This window comes from Lagopus leucura, unplaced genomic scaffold, assembly GCF_019238085.1.
Source record: "Lagopus leucura isolate 7727_CA_CO unplaced genomic scaffold, USGS_WTPT01 Super-Scaffold_100083, whole genome shotgun sequence".
Classification (NCBI taxonomy): Eukaryota; Metazoa; Chordata; class Aves; order Galliformes; family Phasianidae; genus Lagopus; species Lagopus leucura.
Genome location: NW_024962318.1, coordinates 39,352 through 65,759, shown reverse-complemented (window position 1 = coordinate 65,759; position 26,408 = coordinate 39,352). Strand labels below are relative to the sequence as shown.

The following is a 26,408-nucleotide window of genomic DNA, read 5'->3' as shown; positions in this document are numbered from 1 at the left end:
GCAGGACAGAAAGCAGCACAAACAGGCTGTGAGCCACACAGGCAGCGACGGCCGACCTCTCCTGTGAAATCCATGCGCACCGCAAACAAGCGGATGGGAATTTATGTGAGATGATTTTCTTTCCCCATCTCCAAGCGTTAAAGCTTTGCCTAACAAACATCCGCCGACCCTCATTAAAGCTTTGGTAGCAAAGAGAGACTTAAAGAGGAACACGATGCTCTCGTCATTCAGCAGCACTGGGACGTGCAGCTCCCCAAGGGCAGACCGTGAGGCCGCCCCACCTCCCGGGAGGAGCAGTCAGCAGCGCCTGGTGAAGTGCAGAGCTGTGGGGCTGGCTGCTTTCAGCCCGAGAAGCCCAGCACAGAGGCGGTCTCCTCTGCCACCAGCAGCCCCCGGGGAGGTCAGGCTGTTACACATTTGTTAAACTCCCCTAACTTCAGGTTTGATGTGTCCATTTTCCAAGCAACCTGAAGGAGGAGTTCTGTAGAACTGGTCCAAAGGAGATCAATTCCCCAGCCTATGAGCGTTTTTAACCCTATGGAAGGAAACAAACCAATTAAGATTCAACCATAAAGCAAACGCCTTGCCTTCAGCTAGATCCTGATCAAGGCTTTGCCAGCCCACATGGCCAAACACAGCACGACAGGAATTCCCCTGCAGCTCTCTCCTGACATCCACCTAAAGCTCCTCGCTCTCATTCCCTCCCCAGCTTGCTCCTTTCTGTCACCAGAACCTACATATTCAAAGATGGCTTAAAAAGGGAAAATGAAAAGCAGGTTTAAGCTGTAAAAAAAGCAGGGATCTGCACAAATCTCAGTGAATCAGGTGCAGCCTGCCTGGTTAGATGGTGTTTTCCAGCCTCCGCCCTCTCTTTTTCTTTCCCTTCTTCCTAAACAAACTGAACAGCTTGCATTCAGCATCTGAATGGTAAGTTGCTGGAGAAAGTTTGCTTTAATATTTATACGTTCAGCACTGCTACATGCCTCTGAGCTCTATCAAAGCCTTTATTATAGGAGCACTGAAAGGAGTGAGGACAGGGAGAAGTTAGCTGATGTGGGAGACTTCCCTCATGTGTGCATTCTCTCTCTCTCTCTCTCCACATACAAAAAGCAGAATTCTTTGCCAACGCCTCAGGAAGAAGTCCTTTTAATATTTATCAGCTGCTACAGTACCTGTAACAAGAGCAGGCAGTAGCACTACAGCTTGCTGCGGGTGAATCCTGCTTCTTCTCAGTCCTGGAGAAGGGGATGAAGGCAGGGAAGTCTCCCTCCAGGTGACAGAGCAGCTCGCCGGCTCGCTAACGAAGCAGCAGCAAGCTCCCGGCTGTGCTCCCTATAGCCACCTGCTGAGCTGCCTGCAGGGCAGCCCAGGGGCAAAAGTTTGGCTGCACAGCGCAGGTGGGAGCTGAGCCCCAGCACAGCACAGGATTAGGAGCCTAGGAGATGAGGTGAGCGCTGGGCTCAGGCTCCCCTGTCCCCTTCGGGCGGTTATCAGAGCGCTCTGTGTCACACAGATCCCCAGGGGGAACAGGCACTGTCCACAAACACTTCTGTGCTTTGTCACTCTAAGTGCCTCTGAAACAGATGCAACTGCCTTTGTTTATTGCAGCCCAAGGGCGACGCTCTCCTGGCTGCTGCTGCTCCTGGCTGCTGGTGGTGCTGAGCACTTGGAGGATGAGGACAGCGTGGCTGCCTGGTGCCTGGCTGCTCCCGGTGGCAGGGAGGCTGCCTGCAGTGACAGCCACCAGCTGTGGGGGCACGGCACACTGGCAATGGGGCTGCTGTGTGCCCCCAGCATCAGTGCCCTGCTGCTGGCCTGGCAGGCACAAGCAGGACACGGATTCCCTTTGCCTTCTCCAGAAGCTCCACATTTTTCCTCCCGAGCATTTTGGTTTCACGGGCCCACGAGCCCAGCGACTCCCAGGGCAGGCTGTTATTGGGGTACCAACAGTGGTTGATATTGATTTGACAAGAGCAGATAAAACCCTCAGAACTGGGCTTAAAAAAGAAAATAAAATCACCATTGAGATTTTCTGTATTTACTTGCTTATTTAAAATTCCATCACTTCAGTGAGACAGCAAAAATCAGACATCAGCTCCCTTTGCCTACAGTTAAACAGAGCTTACACATTGCTGTAGCTACACAAAGGGAAAGGACCTGAGATCAGTTTCTGCTTCATTAGACAAAATACAATGGTTACAGAACAGTAAAAATCAATAAGGAAATATTGAAGCTTGTAATGGATATTGGAAGCCATAAAGCCTGCACATACAGAGGGACCACAGGCCAAATTTAGCATCGTCCTTACAGCATCCCTGCCACCCCTTGCTGGTTACACACACTAACAGGTTGGCTCAGCTCTCCATAGGCCCCAGAGGTGCCCTGGGGTTTGCAGGGACTGCTCCCTGCCCCAAGCACTCCTTCCAGCCACGACATGCACTGCTCAGCCACATCTCCAGAGGATGAGCTGACTGTCCTGCTGCAGGGATGCTGATCTTCAAGGGAAAGAAACTGCAGGGCAAGTGGTCAGCCTGCAGGAGTGCAGCTGATGAGCCTCCAGCACTCCCTGCCTGCTCCTCCCCCTGGAAGTCCTACCATACAGAAACAGTCCTGCTTCCTTGCCTGCATCATAAGTAATTCTGAGCAACCCCAGGGGACCCATCAGCTGTCAGGTTGCCAGAGAAACATGGAGAATATGTAGGCCATAAAATCAAACTAAAAACCAAGCACCTAATTAGTATGCAAAAAATAGAAAATAAAACCTGAACGGAAGCGAAACACCGAACGAAAAGTAAAAATAAACTGGCCCTCACCTGTCCTGAGAGCAAGCTGCAAACCAGCTCAGAAACGCTTCAGCCAAGGGCAAGGCTCCCTCCTCTAGAACATAGCCTCCTCTGTTTCAGTTCCAGAAGCTGCTCAGTGCCCCCAGCCAAGCTGTGCCCAATGGATCAGCTCTTCTGGAGAGGCAGGGCTTTGACTGTGGTGTAACCCCAGTTACAGCTGGCCCAGTCTTTGCTGATGAGGTACTCAATAAAAGGGCTGTAACTACTAACAAAAGCTAAATGTGACCAGCAAAGATGGCAGATGAGCTCTGTGCAACCCCTGCCTGGCAGGAACCTCGGGGCACCCCAGCCCTGCGCTTCCCAAGGACCCACCAAGAAGTTCCTTCCTAAAGTTACTGACAACTGTGACGGCACGAATCTCAAAGCTCTGCCAAGTGTGACAGCTGGGGAAGAGCTGAAGAGAAAGCCCCAAATAATGCACCCATCATTCCTATTATTAACGTGCCATTTGAGGTCTCTATAGAAAGCAAACACATCCCTGCTGACACTGCTGTACAATCTGTATTTCTCTAAGCAGCTCACCAGACACGATAACACCATTACAACAGTTTCACAATGCAAGTCACTGTCTGTGAAAGAAGGAATGGGATGAAGCGTTCATGCAGCTGCCCCCAGTCAGCATGTGAGCCAACAGGCACAGAGGGGAACACGGGGTGTGCTGGCACACGAGGTGCAGAGCAGGGAAGGCTCTCAAGCACCTGTGGCCTTGGTCACACATGAAAGGAGAAATGTGCCATGTTCCAAGGTGCAAATGGGCATTTGGAAGCAGGAAGCATCAAACGTTGCTTCTGGGGAACTTTCTGGGGAAGAATGAGGCCAAAGAGCTGCCTGTAGCTCCAGGTAATCTCATGCTGTCAGAAAATCACTCTTTTTTTAAAAGAAATTTTTTTTATACCTGCTATCATTGCTATTCCCAAAGAAAGCAGAGAGACTGAAACAACACGGCCCCAAGCCCAGAATCCCAAGCATGCTGACAACTTTTCTTTCTCTTCATGAGAGAAATCCTCCTCTCCAAGACCTGCACAGCCCCTCAGGAGCACAGACCTCTGCTACATGAGGAGAGGCACCCCCAGGGGCGATGGATCAGTTGCTGGCAGCTCAGGTTGGGCTGCAGACAGAGCCCTGATCCCTGTCCCCTCCCCCTCAGTCTCACTGTCTGCTTCTGCTGAAGGACAGCAGGCGACAGATGAGAGACACAGCTCAAATAAGCACTGCTCTAATTCAACATAAGCATTCAAAATAACAAGCAGTACTTTAGAATCAGGACTGCAAATCACAACAGCTACATTTTAAAGCTACAGAGGATACTTTAATGCTATAATCCATATTAATCTGACACTAAGAACAAGACAAATACGCCACGGATACCAATATGGTGCAGATGGTAAAGAGCAGGGCCATGTTAATGAAAGATGAGACTCCACTATTCTTTCCTCTAGCATGTGTATGCACTTCTCTTAAATATTTACTCTAGCATTCTAGCGTGGGCCAGTGAGCCTGCAGCTGACAGCAGCATGAAGTGCTGTAGCATTACATGACAGCAGACAACAGCAAGCATCTTAACTCCAAGGCAAGGCTCTTATCAAGGATTTCAGCCCTGGTCAGATCTCACATCATAATTGCTGCTCAGAGATGCTCCTGAAATCTGGGAGAATGGTGTGTGAAGGCTCATCCTACAGAGCCCTGACCAAACTGTCCCTGGTACAGAATGAAACACGCACAGGAATATCTCAACTCACCCTTCAGTATGTGTCGAACGATTTTAATGGAGCTGCCTCTCATGTTCAGAATCTGATGGACTCTCTGACGGATCTGATCAGGAAAGAGAAGGAAGGAATCTTCATCAGAACACAAAGCCATGCACAACCCCACTTTTTCCACTCTTTTTGAGTGGAAACCACAAGAACCACAAAAGCCAGTTCAGCCTTGCTGGTCTGCAGTCCCAGAGCACTTAAAACATTCAGGAAAGTACAATGGCATACATGTAGGTAACCACAAGATACAGCCACAAACCCCAACACAGCCATGCCAAAAAAAAAATGCAGTATTTCACAGAGGTCAGAAAAAGTCCCCATCTGCAGTCTGTGTCTCTGAGAGGCCTTCCAAGAGATATTCCCTTTCAGCACTCAAGCAGTGGTATAAACAGGGCCCTCCAGTTTCTAACTGTGACCTTGCTCATGGCAGTCTGCATGAACTCAGTGGTAACCACCAGCTCCTGTACCTACTACTGCCCTCCTCACTGCTGTAACTTCACAAAGCTGCATGGACACAGGGCAACAAGCAAGATTCCTCCCAAAAAAAGGAATTAAGAGGCAATATTTGCAAAGATAGCCTTGCTTGTATCATGCAATATTTTTCATTATTATATCACGCGACCAATATTTGCAAGGATTAGTCTCATTTGTATCACAGATGGAAACACGGCGATCCATCAGCTCTGTACACAGCTTTACCTGGGGAACATTGGCATTACAGATTTCTGCCATGATGTAGGAAATGAGCTGCAGAACAAAGAGACCAGCATCCAGGCGGCGGAGATAGAATTCGTCTTCCATGTCATCATCTATTATCTCTCCTCGGCGCACCATGTCCTGGAAAGCAACGCACAGAAAAGGGGTCAAGGCTGCCTCTCAGAGAACTTCCCATCACTCACAGTGATGAGTGATGCTGGTGATATTTGCAGTTCCTTAAGAAATGCTTTGTTCTCCCAAAACATCCATACACTTCTTGCCACAGAAGTACTCCCTTTGATCACGTATTTAAATCCACAAAACATTTCACTCAATTCTGAACACAGTCTTGTCTCTGCTGGTGTGAAGTGTGTCCATCCACAAGCTAACGTTTTAATTTCAACACAGAAATTACACTTCTAAACCGAGTGATCGGAGACTGTGAATAGGAAACAGACCAGTTCTTTGTCAAGGTGGAACAAAACCCATGCTCCTTTACTGGCCATCTGAGGGTGCTGTTCAGCAGTGCAGAACGCGACTCCAGCAGCTCAAAGCCCTACAGACCTCCTAACTTCATCACTGACTGCTGGATAAGAAATCAGGTCTCAACTTCTGCACAGGTACAGTTTCACTACTCGCAGCCATTCTCCTCCAGAACCGCTGGCTGGGCCAGCACAAGAGCTCTGCTTCCACAGGATGGTTCTTCCTTTGCCTGCACAGAGGGTGCTTTGCTAGAGGCCACAAAGAGCCCGAAGGCGGAATGCAGGAGGCTGCTCCATCCTCAGACAGAGCACTTGCTGGTTCACAACAGCAGCAAAGCAGCCCAGCAACGAGCCCTGAGCAGCTCCCTGCAGAGAGAGGCCTTCCACGTCACAGGGTGAGCCCACCCTGACTTTTCTCAGCAACCAACAGAGTGCAATCACTGATGCCACGTACGACCTTTTGCATTTCGGGGGTTTGGTTTTTGTTTTTGTCTTTGGATAAAGGAAGCAGCTTGTCACACCCTGCGAGCTCGCTGCAGCCCGTGTGATTTATTATGCAGCAGGCTGGCAGGTGGGCACGCACCAGCAGAGCAATATTTCCTCATTAGAGCCATCACCAGTGAGAGCACTGTACCTGTAATGCTCACAGAGCTTCCTTCACGCACACACGCTCCAGGCAAACACACACAAGGTCACCAGCACCAAAGCTGATTTCAGCCACCAGATCTTCTCGTTTCGTCAAACCAAACCCTTCTGTCTGATCACAGGGAGAGTTTTCCAGGCACGGGAAGGAACATCAGCCCTGCACACTGGGCTTCATCAGACACACATCTGATTAAGTGACTTTGAGCTGCCATTTTTATTGCTGCCTCCCAAAATTGAACATAGAAAGCACAGGTGATGAAATGCTTTCCCATTCCTCCTAAGAACCCAGTTTGCCAATGAGAGGATGAGGCAAGTTTAAGGAACAATGCCTAGTTACCAATGCTGTAAAGCCAACTGCACAGGCTCAGGATGCCTCAACACTGATATCTGCACGACTGCCATTCACTCCAGACTCTCAAAATCACAGGCACAGGCGTGACTGGGCAAAACCTGCAGGCAAGCTCCTGCCAGAAAAGAAGAAATCCAATTTTGTGCAAGCAGCAACTTTCCTCACCCTAGGATGCCAAACTGAACGAATCTGGCCAAATCTGGGCTCTAAAGCTGAAGAATGTTGAGTTTGGCAACCAGAGGCAGGCAGCTATTCAATGAAACATCCAAAAACCTCGTTTGAGGAAAAAGACAAGGCGCTCACTCCCAAAACCACTGCTTATGCTCTCAGTGCACACAGGCTCAGTGGCTGTTCTTCTCAACAGCACTAAACTCCTGAACAGAAAAACATCGAGAGGCAACAAGGATTCTGAATCGCCAGAGCAGGAAACAAAGGCCATTTCTGCTCTGCATTCTGATCCCAACACTGTGATCACAGGAGCAGAATCCAGACAAGCGCCGATTTGATTACGCAGGGAAGGCAGCAGCCTTAAGAGCCCCTCTCAACACAGAAGCAAAATAATTTTGTGCCAGTGAATTAAGCAGATACGAATTAGAACACAGGTAGAGTTTTAGGTGCTTTTTTCCACATCCTTTTTATTATTAAAAACAATAAAAAAACCACCAGCAGCCTCTAAATGCTAATCTGCCTCCGTACAGTACCAAATAGCCACCTTTCCACTTTGTCTCTCTTTCAAAGCTGTCAAGTCGCTAACCTCCAAATGAGCACTCAGATGCCATTTCTAATCTGCCAGCAATATGTGCTGAGATGCCCCTTGCTGATGGGAGAAGACAGCAATGAGATGGGCTTCTGTGAAGCTAAAATGAGCTTCTCTCGCACTAATGAGGCAGGACTGACAGGCCTCAGGGTGTCAGGTAAAGACTCAAAAACTGAAGATACAATGGATCAGCTGCTGCTGCACCAGGGATCACATCTGCTCCACGCAGCCAACGCATCAGGGCCCAAAGCATTCTCTGCATCCTCCTCCTTCCTCAGGCATCAGCCACCATTCCTCAGCAAGGCTGAGAGCAGACTTTGCTCGCAGCAAAGCAATCCTTCTCACAGCAATTAAGCTAATCGTGGCCTTATCTTCTCTGATCACTTCTGAACAGATCCCACGGAAGCAAACAGCCGGGTAACAGGAAAAGAAGGGATGCTCCCCTGCTGGACCACGTTCTGTCTCGTCGTCCAGATTCATGATGCAGTTTTACAACAACTGCTCTTTGCAAAAAGCTGGCTTAAAAAATTCCTCCCCTCCCTCCTACTCTCAGCAATTCCCACGCCTTCACTGCCAGTCTGAAGGGCTGAGCTATAAACCAGATCACTAAAAGAAAGGAAAGGGAAGAGAACTGCAAGGGCAGGAGCTTCTTATGCCGGCTGCACTACTGAAGATAAAACTCCAGGTATGATACCTTCAATCATTCTTTGTATAATCAGGTTTCCACTTCTTGTAATGCAAGACTTACACCAGGATACTCTGTCCATCAGACTCAAATCTCTCTTTCTCTCTCTCCTCAGGATAGGCTGAACCTGTAAAATCTCATTGTCTCTCTTTTTTTTCTTCTCTCCTTTGGGGCAGCATAGAATCCATATTCCTGGCTTCTGGAGTACTAACAATGTCCTCAACCACCAGAGGAAGGTCAAAAGCCCCCCAAGTGACAAAGCCTAGCATCTGCAGGACTGTGTTCACACATCCACTTCAATGATTCATGAGCAACAACTACAAACACTAAAGCAGCCCATAAATCCTATCAGAGGCAGGCAGCTCCCTGGGCTGATGGGCAGAATGACAGCTTCTGCCCGCCTCTGCCTGAGGAATCCACCAGAGCCTCTTCAAATCTCAGCAGACCATTTCCCACTGACCATTTTAGAATGCTGAGTACCAAAGAAATCCATAACCCCAGGAGTGTTCCAAGTGAGAAGTGAAGCTCAACATCATATTTTATGAACACCGTGCCCAATATTCTAACCCCACTCAGGATGTTGGGGAAAAAAATAAAAGGCAATTTATTTCTGGAAAGCAGAAACGTACTTCATAATGACTGCAAATAACCACTAATGCACTCTGAAACCCTGGGCCCCAATCAGAACTGGAAGGCACACAAAGCAGAGCAGATACATTTCTGACCCCTTCTGATGGAGGAGTTCACCAGCAGCTACCAGAACAGGGTGATTCTAAGTTCCTGGTGCTTTATGTTATTGTCTTACAAAGGATAAGAGTTATCAGGTAATACTTAGACAGACCTTATTCTGTACTATTCAGAGAGCAGCTTATTCACCTGCTGCTTACTGCCCTGCCAGCGCACACAAAACAGAATAATAATAATAATAATAAAAATCTAATGCTGCTTTGGCATTTCTCTGTCACTGGGGACCTGTGCGTCGGAGAGCCCAGAGAACATTTGTGCTGATGCACTCCCTGCTTAAAAGACCTCACAAAGCAGCTCTAACAATAATAACAAACTTTGAAAGACTCTGTTCCATGCTGGAACAGACAAAGATGTTAGTTCTGCTGAGAATTACTTAGTTTGGGGAAAAGTGGAGCTGTGGGACATGTGATGATAGTACTGGATGTAATTCAAGTTTATGGACCTGTCACCAGAACACAAACAACACGGTGCACATATTTTAGGGCATTTAATCTCACAACTACTCTGAGAAATAGGAAAACATTTTATCTCCCAGCTGTGGAGTGGGGACACAAGTGAAAATAGTAGCTTGGTGACACGCTATCACCTGTGGTGCTTAGAGGTGATCGGGATTGGAACTGGACAAACTTCCAGTCTAGTCCAGCCCAGCCTCCAAGCCTTCTAATCTTTACCACCAGGCTCTGAACACTGCTTTGAAAACCAGCGTCCTTCCCATGCGGAGTACAAATCTGCTTCTCAGGGGTGACATGCAGCATGAGTAAATCTCAGCACAACACTTTGATATTTTCTGTTGAAATATATTGCAGAAGGTCAAAGCACATGTGGGATGTTTCTGCCAAATCCTATTACTAGCACTAATAGGAGCGAAGAACTGAGATCCATTTATGGCAGCCAGGCCAGCCCGCAGAGCCCTGCAGCAGGGCAAAAGCACACTGGCTTCTGGATATGAGAGGAAAACCTGAACACTTACGTTTTCCCTTCTCCTGTGTCCCACTAAACATGAATGGAACATTATTATTAATCAAATAGCTTCTATACAAGCTGCTTCACACCCGAACGACTCCCTTCAACCCAAACCCCCTGCTCTGTGCTGGCTGTTTGCTACAGGTGTTAACATCTGTAGCTACTTCAGGACTTCCTTGGATACAGAGTACACACACACTGGCTCTGCGTGCTGCCTTTAAGAGCTCTGTACAGCAGCTGCCCAAACACTGTGAGATTTCAGCCAGGAAAAAAAAAATAGCTTTGCTTCTTGAGTTCTAAAACCCACACACCAACGTCGAAACACAGAGAGTAAATAATTTCTTCTGTTTTGAGGTGGATGAATGGAGAGCAGAGGGATAGCAGAAGAGGGGAAAGGCCATTTGTCTCCAGGCCACCGTCCGTTTGCGAGGCTGCAGCTGTCCATATGGAGCCCAGGCACTGGCAGCAGCAGCTCCATTCATCTCTCAGCCCCGTGCCTTTTGCTGCTGAGCTCCGGTGCCCCCCTGCATGTCTGCTGGTGCTCAGAGCAGCAGCCTTGGCAGCGTGGGGACGGCTGCCTGTGAGGCTGCTGGGGGCTGCAGCCGGGGCACGCCGAGTGCCCACAGGGGGACGGCGCTGCGGTGATTATCTCCGTCAGCACTAATCAATCTCATGCCCTCCTCTGTGCTGATACAGATAATCTTGTGGGAAGCACGCCAAGCTCGCTAACAGCTCTGCAAGCTGCTTCCTGACTCCGACAGCTCGTTCTCTTCCACAAAGTCTGTTCCAGACTCAGTTCCAAGAAAGTACTGTGCGATACCCAAGCTCGTGTTATTCAAAACGATTTGCTGCTGGTGTGCTCAGAGAGCACCAGGCTTTGGCTCTGGCCTCGTCTAGCTAATCAAAATAGAGGTTTCCTTGCAGGCGATCAGAACTCTGTAGACCAGGGTAGGAATCCTCGCACATTACCATGTAATTGTCTCTCTGCATTTCACTTACTCTCCATCTGCCAAAACAAGCAACATCTCAGCCAAGTAGAAGTGAAGGCACAGCAAAGCACAGACTTAAGCCCTCCTAGTAAAATTCACCCTAAGAAATGGCAGAAACACTGCTGAGAGTGAATTCCCAGCCCATCTCATCTGAGGGAACCAGAAGCTGGAGGCAATAAAAGCTGAAGGGTAACAGCATGGGGATGAATCAGGGAGGGCAGCTGGCAGATCAGCAGCTCTGTGCAGTGCAGTGCCCATGCAGAAGCAGCAAAGACATGTGGTAATACAACTTATGCAATACATACATGTTTCTCTCCATCAATCTTCTTATCAGCTGCCTGCATTGCATCCAGGTACTTAAAATACAGTTCCATCAGCCTATCAACCTGCAAGGGCAGAAGAGATAGACCTAAGCAAGAGAAAAAGAACAATGCAATCATCTTATCCTTAATGCTATGCTGTTTTCCTCCCAGCTGCAATCTTTGCAAAATAACAGGTAATTCTGTCAATCACAGGAAGGAATGCACTGGAAGGTTGCTGCAAGAGCTGGACAGATGAGCATGCTGAGCCTGTGAGCATCTGAATGTAATCCCATATCACAATACAGCCTCATCAGCTCCAGCTAAAAGGAAGCAGACAGATGTGTTCCTGACTCTCCCTCTTTCTCTCTCTCTGTTCTGGTTCTCCAGCTCTCCTGCTTTTTTAAATGAACTCTTCTGTCTAAAATGGATGCAATTGTCAAACTTCTGTTAAACGCATGAGATACCTTGGCTTTCCTGCTCCCTGTATCAGGCAACTGAAACCCTTCCTAATGACAGGAAATGTTCTGCAATTGGTAGAATGAGTTATGAAAAAACACCTTTAAAACACACTGATGAGAAATACAGAAGAACCAGCTTTTCCCCAGCGGCGGAATTTACAAATCCCCTGAGAACTACTGGTTTGCAAAAGCTGCTGTTACTGTTTCACAGCTATTTGATCCATCCACTATCACCTAAATACTTTGGATAGAATTTCCCAGACTAAACACCACCAAAGCAAGGCATTTTAGAAGACGAACGGAGAATGCTAAGTGTGTACTATTGGAACTGCTACAAAAGAGCTTCACTAGATAAAACAGGCACCTTTCCCTGCCTGGTCCTGTCAGAGGCAGCACAACATGTTACAGGGTCAGCCCTCAGCAGAGAGACACAGCACAGCACCGGGAGCCCCTGCTTCCACACACATCAGGAAACAAGAGTGCTTATGATGCAGGAGGCCAAGCACTAGAGGCACTGCCTGTTCTCCAGTTTGCAGGCAGCAACAGAAACAAGAGAACAACGCCATATGAGCGTACAGGTCTCCATGTGCAGGAGCAGGGGCTGCTTTTTAGTAACTCAGCACGTGCCTGCAGGCACCCGGCCTTACCAGGCACCCTCCCAGCACTGCTGCCCGTTGGCTGCAGGCAGGGCAGCAGGCACACAGCAGCACACTCACTCGCTCACCTTCTCACTGTCGTTCTCTGTAAACTTATTCAGCAGCCGCGTCCTCTGCTGCCCTCTCAGGTTTCGCAGGAGGGAGGCCAGGATGGAGCAGACATGTTCTGGAGAAACAAAATGAAAACTGCATGCTGAGATCAGAAGTAAGGATGTATTTTCTCTGTAACATGCCATCAAATTTACTATTACCACTCCCACACATAGCCTCGATGAGCTGGGTTTCCTTTCCAGCACAGTGAGCGGGAGCAGCACAGCAGTGCAAGCAGCAAACTGTGTTTGTGGGGTGTGTGGGCAGCTCCCATCCACAAGCAAGCCAAGAAGGCTTCCCCAGCCCTGCTGCACTGACTCTGCTTTTCCTCAGCCACCCTGGAAAAAGTGGCTTACATGGAGCACAGATTCTGTATCAGTGCAAGCACCCAGGCTGGCGTGCAGCCCAAGAGCATGACACAGAAAGTACCACCTACATACAACCTAAGCAAGACCTCAGGGGATATTTGCTACTGACAGTTCCAGAGCTCTGGCACCTCTGGCACAGGTGGCTTAGTGCACCCAGTATGGGGCCATGGGGGTGACCCTGAGCTCCTGCACAGGTGCCAGATGCACACACCATACAGACAGAGGCTGCACAGCACTGCCATGGAACCACAGGAGATTCCACTCCCATGCTCTGCTGGTGCTCCAGTCCCTTTACAGCATTACTGCAGAACCAGGACATGCTGCTCAAGTGCTGGAGCATCCTGCAGGCTTACCTGCTTTCACATGCCCGAATAACTCACATTTGTAAGGAGAAGCCTTCTAGGTATCTCAAAACGTTTTGCAAAGAAAAATCTTATTTGGAAACACTGACAGTGGCATGAAATAACAATGTTACCAATCTGCAAATGGGGCCTGGAAAGGTCCAACCCCAAACGCAGAGCCCAGCAAGCAGCAATCAGAACACAAAGCTTTGCATAGGACAAAATTCCAATGACTGAGAAAAGCTCATTTTTGTGATTTCTTGCAACAAAGAATGCTAACTTTAACTGATGCACATACAACACTGCACTCTGCATCACGGCTCATTCAAACAACAAATTCCTGTCCTGTTTGGAAAAGCTGATGGCAAAAGTAACAAATTGGCACGATAAAGGTCTGGTTAAGCAGACTGATGCATACCCTGGGTGTTCATTTCAGTAGGCCACCAAACAAAGATGCCTCCTGCCTTCTGACTGAAGGCCTTTCTTTCACCAAAGACATTTGCTATCAGGTTGCTGTTCTGTTGCTGCCCTTTCAGTTCTCCATGCTCAGGGAACTTATCTGTGCAGGTATTCATTCCCAAGGGCTTTGCCAACTTTCAACGTGCGTCGCAGAAGAGTAAGAGCATACTAACTAAGGAACAGGTTCTGCTGCCGTTGTTTTTAAAGGTTGTGTGCAGCTGACAGGCTCCAAGGGAGGCTTCCTTCCTGCTGGAGGGTGAATAGGCAAAAAACCCACAGCAATAGGAATTCTCATTTGGAAATTGGCTGAACTAATTTCTCAGGTTATCAAATTAAGTATTCCTAAGTAAAACTGACATCTAAGTCAAGAGAAGGCATTTAAATTAAGATGAATTGAACAAACATCCTTTTATAGTTCATTAGACTCTCCAAGTGAGCAAAACTAGACCGCAATAACCGTATAGAGAAAGAGCAGAACATGCAGCCCATCAAACAAGCTCTGATTGCTTCGCCACAGCCTCTCTAATTCAGAAGGAATTGCTGCTCTCTATTTTTAGCTCACTGAGTCTGCTCAAGAATTTCAAGTTGGAATCCAGCACTTGGATCTGACAGTTGGCTTGGGAAGTCCAGAGCCCCAAATCCTTCTGCCTTTATGGACAGCTGAGATATGCTGACCAGCTCTGTGAGCGGTTTTGAAACACAGCATTCAATACCACATCACCTGCATTCCAAAAATCTGCAATACAGAAGTATTACTTCCAATCTCACCCCCAAACACCTGAAGAATTACCCAGAGCCTACGCACACAGCACTGCTGGGGAATGCATCCAGGCACCAGGGGAGTCCCTGCCCCCGGGGTGCCCACGTCCCAGCAGAGCCCTGCAGTGCTGCACACAGTGCTGATCCCTCAGAGCTGCTTCACCAATGCTTCCACTACAAAGCGACCCCCGTTAATCCTCTAAGGGGATGCTTCTTCATCAGACACACTGACACATACAGGAATGCTATCCCAGCAGAAGATCAGTCTTATTCTTACAAAAAAGACCAGATTTGGCACCACAGCATTTGAGTTTATTTTAATAAAACTCATTCTGAAATTCAATATATTAACGCCCAGCATTTCTTCTGAATATTAGTGAACAAACATTCTTCTGAATATCAGTGAAGGCCATTTGCACAGATAACCCCATTTTCCCAAAGGCAGATTTGCTTTTTTCTATTACAGAAGTAGGTCCCTTCAGGGAACTATTCCGATCTCTTTATGGCTCCCCAAGCTGCTACCTGATGCTCGCAGCAGCCAATGCTGCACATGGATGTCAGCTGCAGATGAAGCAGAATGAAAAGTTAAGTCAGTGGCGCAGGCTGCAGACCCAGATCTCACTACTCAGCAGCCCATATTCTAGCTCGAGCCTTCTGTGGGTAAGAAGAACCAAATAATTGCATTTTCATACAACAGATGAAGATCTCAAAGCACCCCCAGCCTCCATCACTTCAGCACAACCACAGAACCATCCCCTCAGCATCACCTTCCAGGAGCTGCCTTGCCAAGCCATTACCCTCATTAATGTAATGTTAGCAACTTTCTGATGGTGCTCCAAAACAAATGCACTGTTACCAGCTCACCACTGGCACATTTTTCAAGAAGAAAACAGCCACTTGCTGAATCTGTCACTTCTCCTCAGCACCCTGCCTGCCAGGAAGGAACAACCCGCTGCAGTCTGCCCAACCTGCCCCAGCTCTGCTGCTGCCCCAGGCAACAAGCTCCACGTGCAGGGCAGCAGGAGGCATCCCCTCCCCACCTCTCCTCCTGGGGATGCTGGGTGTCTGATTCCAACTGCACTGACCTGGTGCCAAGGTTAAGAGCTCCCTTTTTGTTGCTGTTTTCCAGCTGCTCTCCCACAGCTTGCTGCAGCAGTTAGGGATGGATACTGGGCAAGCCTGAGACCCACTCACACCTCATGAGCTCTTGACAATATTCATCTTTTACAGAACCAGGAGGAGTAATGAACAGGCACAACATCTCAGGCATCACTGGAAGTATTTACAGCTTCTTCCAAAGAGTAGTCAAGGATTAACAAAATGGAAATGGTGATGTTACCAGAAGCAGGCTGGCTGTGACCCCAGATTCACAGGGTCTCGCAGTAATATTCCAGAGCACATTTTTGTTTAGACAGAATTTTTCAGGAGAGAGAGGGAAGAATAGAAAAAAAAAGCTACTTCAAAAGCGTGCAGTTTATTTCTGCAATGCTTGATGTTCATCGAGTCACACTTCAGTGCCCAGAGCCACGAAAACACTGCTTTTGAGGTGACATTTGTAGTTGCCTCATTACTCTTTTCAAAAGAGTTTTGCATCAAAGAGTTAAGAGCTTCAAACAACAGACCCTACAGGAGTAAAATAACTTATTAACAGCACATGAAATGGAATTGCCAGGAACTGCTGATACCAAAACAAGCAGGGCAAGCATGTCATCAGCAGCCAGCACAGCAGCAGTGAACAGGCAGGCTGCACGAGGCTGGGAGCTGCAGCAGCAGCGATGGGGCTGGCAACAGACCTACCTTCATGCTCTTTTTCAGTGGTTCCAACCTTCTTGATCTTCTTGGGTGATTTCATGAAGAGTGGAAAGATGGTCCTCAGGCCAAGAATGTCAACAAATTTGTGGCAGTTATCTGTGCCCTCGGGTCCAATCATGGCGTGATCCAGCACCTTCAGGGCACTGCTGCGGGAAATCTTCTTTTCTCTGTGGGGGGAAAAAAAAAAGAGAAAGGTGCAACTTAAACTTCCCAGGGACATGAAGAGCTTTGGACTACACTACTTCAAAGAGACGGCAGGAAAAGGGAAATTAATGTGACAAGGGAAGTCACAGAGAGCCAGAGAACAAGCTCTGAGCAAGATTTCCTTCAAGGAGCCAACACATTACGCCGACAGATGCTCTTTTCACAACTGCAGCTGACGACAAGCTATTATCTTCTCATCTCTTTTCATTATTTTTATTTCTACTTCCTATTTTCTTTTTATTTCATTTTATATTTTACATATATATATATACACACACGCATACATATATTTATTCTCTCTCAACTACCGAGGAAGTCATTGCTTTACTACCTTACAAACATTAGCACAGAACAGGCAGGGGAGCCCTGGTGGGTACACCAGACAAATACTGTCCCTCCACAAGGACCAGGATTTAGAGTTGGCAATAATTCACTTTAATAAAGGAGTGTGCCTGATGAGCGCAGCCTGGTGGTCAGCTGGAAGGAAGAAACCCCCACCTTCCCTATACAGAAAGCTGAGCATAAAGTACTTCTCAGGCTAGATAATACAAGAAATGTTTTCAGGGGAAGTAATTGCATATTGATCAGCATTTAGGAAGGCTGCACAGAGCTGATCTCTGGAATATTCATTGGGTTTAAGTTCAGGCTTTTAGAGATCAATAGTTGCTTGACTGGACTGTCTAGAGTTGATTTTATTTGAAATATTTATTCTGCTGGAGGGCAAGTCGTTTATCTTAGTCTCATCTCGGTTTATTGAGGTAACTTTTAGCTGAACACTAATTCAGAGACAAGCACACGAGTATCACCAAACAGAGAGTGACTTCAGTCTAATAGAGAACCCTGAATTACAGCTTTATTTACAACCATTGTTTCCGCCTTTAATGCCTCCATGTCTCAGGGAATTTATTACTCTAAAAAGAAGAGGTGCTAACATTATTTGGACTTCCCATATTAGCACAATCTCTCACCAACATACAGGCAAAAATTACCACATTTCATGGGAAAGCTCTGTATAAATTGGCTCTGTTTAATTAACCACAAGACTTCAAAAAGAGATGGTCCAAGTTTCCAGAGGGTCATTAGGAACAGCAGGACAAGAAAACATTAAAGCATTTTAATAATCATGAAAAATAGACCCTGAAATAATTATTGCTGAGCTTTGAGGAACTGCACAGAGCTGTCCATTTTCACCACGTTTTTGCTACACAAGAGCAAATGTTTTTGTGAGGGTCACAGCAGAGCTTCAGAGCAGGAGGTCACGTTGCCCAAGCGACGCACTTTCCCGTGAGCTTCAGATAGTAACAGAGAGCCATGCATTTTCCCTAGGCAACAGAGAATCTTCTTGACACATCCCCCTAGGGAATCCAGAGGCTGCATCCCCTCCAAACCCTAACACAATTTTACAGCAGAAGCAATAAAAGCCTCATGTCAGCATGTACAGAACTGACACTAAAAGCCTGCTCTTCTCTCTTTTGGCTTTGTAAGGCAAACTGCTTCTAGGTTACTAAGGCAAGGCTGGAGGACTGTGTGCAAAGAAAAGTGTTTCCTAACCCCCCAGATAGTACTGAAATTAATTCTACGTGACATCTGCAAACTTTCCAGTGCTGCCCAGCCCCCGCCAAACCCTCTTGCTCCCCCCTTGCTTTGTACAACGATGCTCCATCCAACACCCTGCCTCCATGGCAGCAGAGATGCAATCAAATAACGGGAGACATCACAGCTCTCACCCCAATCCCAAGCTGCTGCCTGTCCCCTGCCACAGCTCCATCCTCACAGACCTCTCAGCACCCCCTGCAGCTGCCACCTCGCATTGCAGAGCCACACAGTGCTGCGTTCAGGTGCCACCACTGCCTGCCCAGGAGCCCACAGAGCAGCAGCACACCATGCTGATGGCCACACACTTGAAGTCTCAGCATAATGGGCAGTGGTGCTGCTTTCATTACTGTCTGGGAGAATCTCCTGAGCACGTTAAATGTTTGGCTGAAGGATGCTGTGCTTGCCCACAGTTCTGTGCACGAGGCCATCAGCAGAACAATGTGGCAAGATGTATTTGGTCACAGCTGATATAGAATCCTGTGTTCTCTAAGACAGTAATGGAGATTCTGGCCTGATATCTTTATTCTCACACAGCTTATCTATCTTGAATCGTTGTCAATAAACTTTCAACTCTTTGTCCTTTCATCTGCACAGACTATGGAACAATGATTAACCGTCTTTAGAGGAAATACAAAAATAACAGATCTTTCCCCCCAGCCTTCAGAGGGAGAGAAAAATATTCTGCCCTGTTGTGGGTAAGGTGGTGAATCACAGCTGAATGACATCTCTATTCTTTGTTGTTTATCATGAACATATAAAGGTACAGAAGTGTGATACTCGCAGGCAGCTCTCCAGATAACAGCCATCAAAGTGTTCTCTGTACGTACAAAGTAGCCTGCAGGCTCCACGGCCACACTGTCCAAGGAAATGGGAGCACTGTGCAGCACACAGACTGCCAGCGACAGAAATTAACAGAATCAACTGTCATCTTAATGACCAGCAGACACTAAACATGTAGGAAAAAACACAAGTGCACACCGAACGCCCGCAGCATCAGTTCTTTGTCTGAATCAGCAACAAAAGTACCAGATTAACACTTTCAACTCCAGTCCAAAAACACCATTAGGAGCAAGAAGCTTAGCATGTCCTGCTAGGCACTGCTCTGTCTAGATGAGTTTTTCCAAATGTGGAGTCCCACCCACATGGCACGAGAACTCCAAGTAATTAGTTCTGCAAGGCTAGCTCAGCAGCTTAGTACTTGAGGCAGAGGGAGGCTTCCCTCTCATCCTTAGTTTTGGAGCTTTTCTTTAATTAGCCTCAGGAAAACTCAGTGTTCCTATTTGAATAATCCACACTTGGTTATTTATTCAGCTCCCTGCTGCTGCACATTACCCAGCCATGCGCTGCAGGAATACATCACTTCTCGTTGGTGTTTGCTAACCAGCCACTGCATGCAGCTCAGCACACTGAGGAAAGCGAGACAGAGCCCTGCTGTGCCCAGTCCTGAGAAGTCTCGGCTCAGAAGACACAGATGCAGGCTAGGAAGCAAAAGTTGACACAGCAGAGAACTCTAGGGATTCAAGGTGTGACAAAACACATCACAAGGAGAAATGAATATTTATGCCTATTTCACAAAAGCAATTTTTGTATCAATGTCCACAAGAACTTCTCAGCTTGGATGACAAACAACACAGTGAAACCTGAACCAGGGAACAAAAGGAAAAAACATTCCTCCTACAGACATCCAAAGGTTCTCTGTTACCTTACAAAGGTCTTGAATCCTGACAGGATTAGTGGCCTAATGTATAACATTCTCTCATCTGGGTGTCTGCCGCAGACCTGTAGCTTACAGCAGCTATTAAATCCACTTCTTATGAAAATTTAAAAAGTAGAGTTTGCATCTCTGAGAAGGTACAAGTAACGTGCTGGAAGTCAAGCACACTAAAACACAAATTTTATAAACAGCAAAGTACAAGTATCTTGCTAGAGCACATGGTGGTGGGTCAAAAGCAGGCAAAAAAATAAATCACCAAGTGACAAAGTACCTAAGCATGAGATTCATCAGCTGGAGACCCTCGCCTTTTAGGAACCGATCCCGGTTGGAACTGAGCATCAGGCAGGAACAAAGAGAGTCAAACAGGTTCTCCATCATTTCCTGTTCTTCTGCTGTACTGGGGTTATGTCGTTTAAACACCTGCACGACAAAGAAAACGGTTTCATCACAGTGCAGGGCTCACTTTGACCCACACTGTTGCAGAGTTTTAAGCATCTGACATGCATATGCCTGCAGTCATCCAAACAGCAACCATACACCTGACTGATGCACTCTCTTGTAGCTCCACTGCCCTTTTTGCTGTCCTGACTGTATACCAACAAATGAGCAGCAGCCTAATGCATGACTTGAAAGATGATGCACGGCCTCTGAAGAGAAACACAAACTCACTGAGAACATAATTCACAAAACTACGTGGATAAGCTTGTTACAAGAGAACTCCCAGGCTAATGCATACCTGAAGGATCTGCTCTGCAGCACCCTGCCCCACTAACAGTGCTACTGCCTGATTAAGAAATGTAAGCAAACTAAGAACACGTTACCTTTAGCTAGCTCAGTGCCAGAAGCAATGCACTTGGAGTGCTCAAGATGAGCAAACTTGAACCATCCCTCCCACTCTCCTCACAGCTGCAACAAAACAATTTAACTTCTATGTAATTCCACATTAATGCCTTTGAAACAGAGATTGCCTTCACTTACCATAGATGCTACATTTATTTGGCAGTTACTCAGGAATTGTGTCACCACTAAGATAACGTGCTCCCCCATTTTGGTACCCACAGACTGCTGGGACAGCACTGCACTCCAGCTCTGTGCCACCTGCCCAGCCCCAGCCTGCGGGTCTCCTGGCAGCAGGGAGGATTACTCACAGATAACTGCTGAAGCAGCACATCGATCCCATCCAGCTCCCCGAGCAATTCTCTGTTGTCTAGACGGGAGTGGGGGAAGGGAGAAAACAGAGAAAAATGAAGCTAACTGTCAGATTTTACTGCCATCTAACACTGATACATCAGCAAACAAAATCGATACGGCTTGACAGAGTACAAAAGCTGCAGAGAAATAGCGGGCGCATGCGCACACAAAAGCACGCATGGGAGTGATAGCACAAGCAAAGGGAAGCCAAAGGCAAAAGGATGCTGCCGTGATCTGAAACCAGCCCAGGGCCCATCCTAAAAGCACATCAATGCCAGAGGCAGCTCTCACCGTCATTATTCTGGAGCAAAATAGCCAGCACCTCACTGCAGTACAGCTTGTTGGCATCAAAGGGCATCTTAGCCTGTTGGGGGAAGAGTGAACAAAAGACTCATCAGGGACTGCTCAGTGTTCCATTGAACTGGGGAATGCACCAGTCAAATCACTGAGTGTATAAGCAATGCTAAAGCAAAACATGACAGCAGTAATTTTGCAGTAAGAACCAACAGCAAAACAGTAATGAGCCGTTCTGATTCGGGAGCAGTAGGCTGCGTGCATGTGTGGAAAGTCACCTCCAATCCTTCACACCATCCTACATCATTAGCTTTGTCTGAGTTGGCTCAAAAAAACTTCGGAACATTCTCCAGTTGTGGGCACCACAGAGGCTCCCTCCTGTGATAAGATCTCCATGTTGTGCATATGGCTTATCCCTATTCTGATGTCTGCACCTGCCACCAAGAGAACACGTCACAGTAATGTTAAACAGGAGCTGCCAGTTGGATATGAAAACCAAATGTCATAGTTGGGTTTAGGCTGCACAGTCACATAACATCCATTTCATACGTCCCCTCCATATGCAAATACATTAAAAGGAAAAAAAAGCAAATGAAAAAACAGCGATTATGGCTTCTCCTGGAAGAAAAAAAAAAGTAAAAATCCCTGAAATGGGACTCTGAACAGGAGCCAGTGTTCTTGTGTGCTGCCCAAGATGCTTCATCTACAGAAGGAGACTGATCTTTAGTCAATCAGCTCATGATTGCTACTGGTTTGCTGCTACTATAAAATTCAAAAACTAAAAATGCCTTCTAAAAATTGCCAGTAACCGGCCTTTTGGATTCACTGTTCCAGAAAAAAAAGGCACCAAGTACTGAGTGCAAGGCTTACCCATACCATTTGTCACCCACAATTTTTCCCTCCAGCACACAACTACCTGCAGCTTGATTGAGTAACCCTGCCTGCACGGGGCGACCATGGGCAATTATCTCAGCCTGCAACCAAAAGAAAGGGCACGATCCAAATGCCTGCAACAGGAAACGTGAGAAGCAGGAGGATCCCAAGTGTCACAAGTATTGACTTTAAATAAAGCTTTCCATTGAAACAAGCCCTAATCACACCACGGCTGATGGTGTTTATAGCAACCACACGGTGCCTCCAAGCAGCTGCTGGCACACTGGGCATTGCAGCAGGCACTCGGTGGCCACCAGCTCCCATTACAGCACACACCAACCGCTGTCACACAACAAGCATTAGGAAATAACGTCCTGTTCTTTCCAGGCTGCACAAAGCACCACCAAGCCCTGCTCGTGTTTGGAGAAGCGAGCTATTGCGCCCTGCATCTGAGCTTTCTGAAGCAATTCCGACCGTCAGAACACAATTATGCAACTCGAAATGTTGTCAGCAAACAGAAATTCACACCCTGCGCCGTGTGCCAGGTGTCCTCATCAACCTCCAGACAGAGCCTTCATTTTAAGAGTCGCCCTAAGATGGCCTTCAGCCGCACGGTGCTCTGCCCAGATGCTGAGATACCGCTTTCATCCTCAACACATCTGTCAGGGCGAGAGATTCAGGACCAACACTGCCAACAGCAAAGGCTTCTGGGCAAGGGTTTTATTAGCATGCATCTCCCCACAACGACAGCTTGTAAGCACGAAAAAGCGCTGCCTGATCACACTTCCCTGAGCCCAGAGGGAGTTAACACATGCCAGGGTGAAGGGAACGCACGCATTCAGCGCCGAGTTTCGCAAGCCTTTAACATTCATGTTCTGGTGCAACAAGCAGGGGAATCCAAATTGTGATTATTTTGCTTTCCCAAGTTTCTAAGTCTTTCAGCTGCAAGAGTAATTATAAGGCAGGCAGCAGACCTGCACTCAGTACATACCTGCCTGGAATAAAATTAACTTTGCCTTTTGTATTTAAGCAGAAGGAATATAATTACGTTACTACCTGTAGTGAGAAATTGTGGGTTACTCCTGCCAACAAGTATATGAGGGGCACAGAGGAGTCTATGCATGACCACAAAGCTGCATTTCTGTGATACAGAGGGGGCACACTAGCTGTACAGACATATAAATGTGGAGGTACTACTGCCTTGCTAGCAGAATTCGGACAAGGCTCAGAATCTATTTGCTGTCTTTTCTTCACTAGCTCTGCAAGAGAGTTAAACTATCAATTCCTTTCCTACACCTTTCTATGGAATGTTTAGGTGCCTCTTCCCAAAAGACAGAGTTCAACTGTGTAACTCACTGCTAAAAATATCAGCATGTAAATGCACAGTCAAATGCAACTTACTTTACAGCTGGAGGAGAGTTCTGAATTCGCCATATTCACAGATGTTAGAACTTGTCACAAAGATACCCTGTATAAACTGAAAGAGCCAGTAACATCCCAGGCTTCTAATATTATGCCAAACACCTCCTCCAGCACATCAGCTCCCGGTCCAGTGGCTTGTCAGTTTTCATTGTGTGTCTCCCAAGTGACAACAAGAAAATAAGCTCACCTTCAGCCTCTTGAGCAGCCACTGCATGAGGCCCTGCTGCGCAGCTTCTGTGCACATCTCTGGTCGGAACTCTGCCATGTTCTCAACGATTGCTAAGAAGAAAGGCACAGAAAACATCCATTTTTTCCCCCCGCCTGCATATCAGCTCAGACCTTTATCAACACAGCTTTGGCAGGCTCTTCCTGCTCTTGTCAAAATAGTATATTTGCAAAATCATCTTTTTTGAGCGAGACGTCAGCCCAGGTAAATAATACTGTTTCAGTTTTTACACTGCCAACACAGTCCACCTTCAGATGACACAACACCAGCTCCTGCTGGAAGATGCTTGAGATACCTTCCCTTTACTGAAGGAGCAATTCTCATTGCAGAGAACAATTTTAACAAGATTTTACTGCTGCTGCTATGCAGGAACACAAGTGCAAACCCCTTGCTTCCAGTCCCTAATGCATTCTTTCAGTTCCCAGCAACAGCAAGGAACCAGAGGGATTCCAGTCCTGAATGACTGGAAGGTGTGGATGCTGACGTGCTAACAACAGGAACACACTGCAAAACAGTTACTGTGCTGTGCAAAGGCTGGTGAACAGAGGGGTAAGGATGTACTTGTATGAATTACAAAAAGTTTTATTATCTGAAAGTCAAATACATTGCTAAGATGCAAGCTCTCAACTGGGTAAGCAGAGCTCACAAACAAGTACGGAGGAAATACAAGGTCAGCACAAGGCACAGAAATCCATCTGTGTATCAGCACGCTAACATAACAGCTTTGGGTAGAGGCATCCCACCAGCACACACGCAACAAACGTTAGCTGAAAAGATTACACTTTACTGCAATTTACAATTGTGCTTGGAAGAAATTCACCACAGGTTCTCCACCTCAGTGCTGGCAGCTCAAGGGCAAAGCATGTGAGAAGGAAAGAAAGGGGAGGGATAACCCACCCCCTTTGTACAAAACACAAAGAAGCGAGAGGCTGCGCAGCAGCCACTTACCAAGAGTGTTGTGGACACCATCAGCTTCCTCCTTCACGCTTTCATCCAGGCGCTCTAAATTCTGCACCAACAAGGCCACAACCTGACCCTCCACCTGCATTGCCATGGTCACAGGCAAGATAAAAAACAGGAGAGCAAAGTGAAAAAGGGAAGATGACAAAGGAAGGCCTACTAGACAAATAAATATCAATAAGCCCTGCTGAAACATCCTGCCAGACGTGATTCTGATCAGGTGACATTAACAATCCTGCTCTAAAATCTCAAAGGTAGCAAAAGGATTCGCCAAGTAAGTCTGACACCGTGTTTGTCCTAATTAATTAAACAGGTTTTAGGTTTCAGATTAAACAGAAAAACATCTGGAGGGAAAACATGAACCCTGTCAGTCTTATTTCCTGCATCAGCCCTAATTGATTCATAATCCCACAGAATTCTTAAGGCACCACAAACCACCACATTCTAGCTGTCAGCTCCATGAGCAACTCCACCTTCGGCAGCGTGCAGCTGGTCTGCCTGCACTTTGTTACATCTCCACCTTCCTGGGCATAAAAAGCTGAAGGAACAATGCTCACACGTGGAGATTCAAATGTGAAAGATGAACGATCGCCAGCTGAAGCCTGACATTTAAATCCTGCTCAGATGAACGCACCAAGCTGACTTCAGAGAGTTAACGAAACCCTGACAGCAGAACAGGAGCAGAAACCCACACCTGCAGCTGGGGTTGCAGCCCCTCACCACAAGCAGTCTGCACTTACAGCTGCAATTGGACAGAGGCCAGATTGACTTTGGCTATCTTCCCACTGTGGATGTGAGCCGGGAAAAGTTAGACAAAGTAACATTTGCAATGCAAAACACTGAACTGGTTTTGTGTTCAGTGAAACCATGGGAAAAAAAAAATACAAAGTAGCCTAAAACATTAGAACTAAAACTAAGAAAAGTAATCTAAAAAGTAGATATCTAAACATTTCTCCCAAGAGATGCCTGACCTTCTTCTTTCAGGGAGAACAACACAACAACTAAAACTTGGCCATTACCTGTGGGCTGGCAACAAGGCAAACAGAGAAAGAACTTTGCTTCATTTACTCTCTCCCCACACATTTTACAGAAAACACCTCCTATACCAGCTTCTCTCTGCCATTTCATTCACCCAGAAACCTTTCCACAAAGGCAGAATAATTAAGAACAGCCCAGAGCCAGCTGGAGGGACCCAGCTCCAGGCCAATGTCATTAACCTCTGGAGGTAGCAGTGACTGGACAAGAGGGGCTGTAGGAGAAAACACAGTCACCAAACAAAACAATCAGAAGAAAACAATGATTTCCTGTCTTTCAATTTCAACCTAACAGTTACAGAACAAGACAGAGTCACAAGGTTTAACAATTGCAGCAACTCACCAACAGCTGCCTGAAGGCAGAACAGACATGGAGATCTCAATCCTTGCTGGGCATTGCTTCTCTCAGCCTGGCATCCCCCTCCCCCTGCCGAGGGACAGGAGGCAACCAGCAGAACACCAAGCTGCAGGGAAGCCCATCAGCACAATACAAGGTGCTCGGATGCTCTCTGCCTGGTAAGCTCTCTTAAGACCAAGCAATGCATCTTCTATTACACGTACATCATTTTCTGGGGTCACTCCATCCCTACAGCACAGGGACCGTAAAACCTCTGCCACCCTTAAAATGCATTAGTTCTGTTACATGGAAACTTCCCAGCTTTTTACTTCGTGTTAAGAAAAAAGCATAACCTCAACACAGTGACATGTTCCAGTTCAACTACAACTAGGCCTGAACACA

The 26,408-nt window shown here is 47.0% G+C and overlaps 1 protein-coding gene across 2 annotated transcripts in view; it reads right to left on the bottom strand.

The window, feature by feature from the left end:
- Positions 1-26,408, bottom strand: part of CTNNBL1 (catenin beta like 1) — a 39,114-nt gene that overhangs the window by 256 nt on the left and 12,450 nt on the right. Inside the window, exons 6-16 of one of the 2 annotated variants that reach the window (XM_042887389.1) lie at positions 24,624-24,717; positions 23,637-23,728; positions 21,152-21,224; positions 20,818-20,876; positions 19,941-20,089; positions 16,141-16,322; positions 12,395-12,492; positions 11,216-11,296; positions 5,297-5,434; positions 4,583-4,655; positions 5-535 (exon numbers count right to left, since the gene is read on the bottom strand). In XM_042887389.1, coding sequence (XP_042743323.1) covers positions 402-535; positions 4,583-4,655; positions 5,297-5,434; positions 11,216-11,296; positions 12,395-12,492; positions 16,141-16,322; positions 19,941-20,089; positions 20,818-20,876; positions 21,152-21,224; positions 23,637-23,728; positions 24,624-24,717 — 1,173 coding nt within the window. In that variant the 3' untranslated portion in view covers positions 5-401. Of the gene's footprint in view, positions 1-4; positions 536-4,582; positions 4,656-5,296; positions 5,435-11,215; positions 11,297-12,394; positions 12,493-16,140; positions 16,323-19,940; positions 20,090-20,817; positions 20,877-21,151; positions 21,225-23,636; positions 23,729-24,623; positions 24,718-26,408 lie in introns of those variants that run through there. The other variant, XM_042887390.1, reaches the window with a different exon arrangement.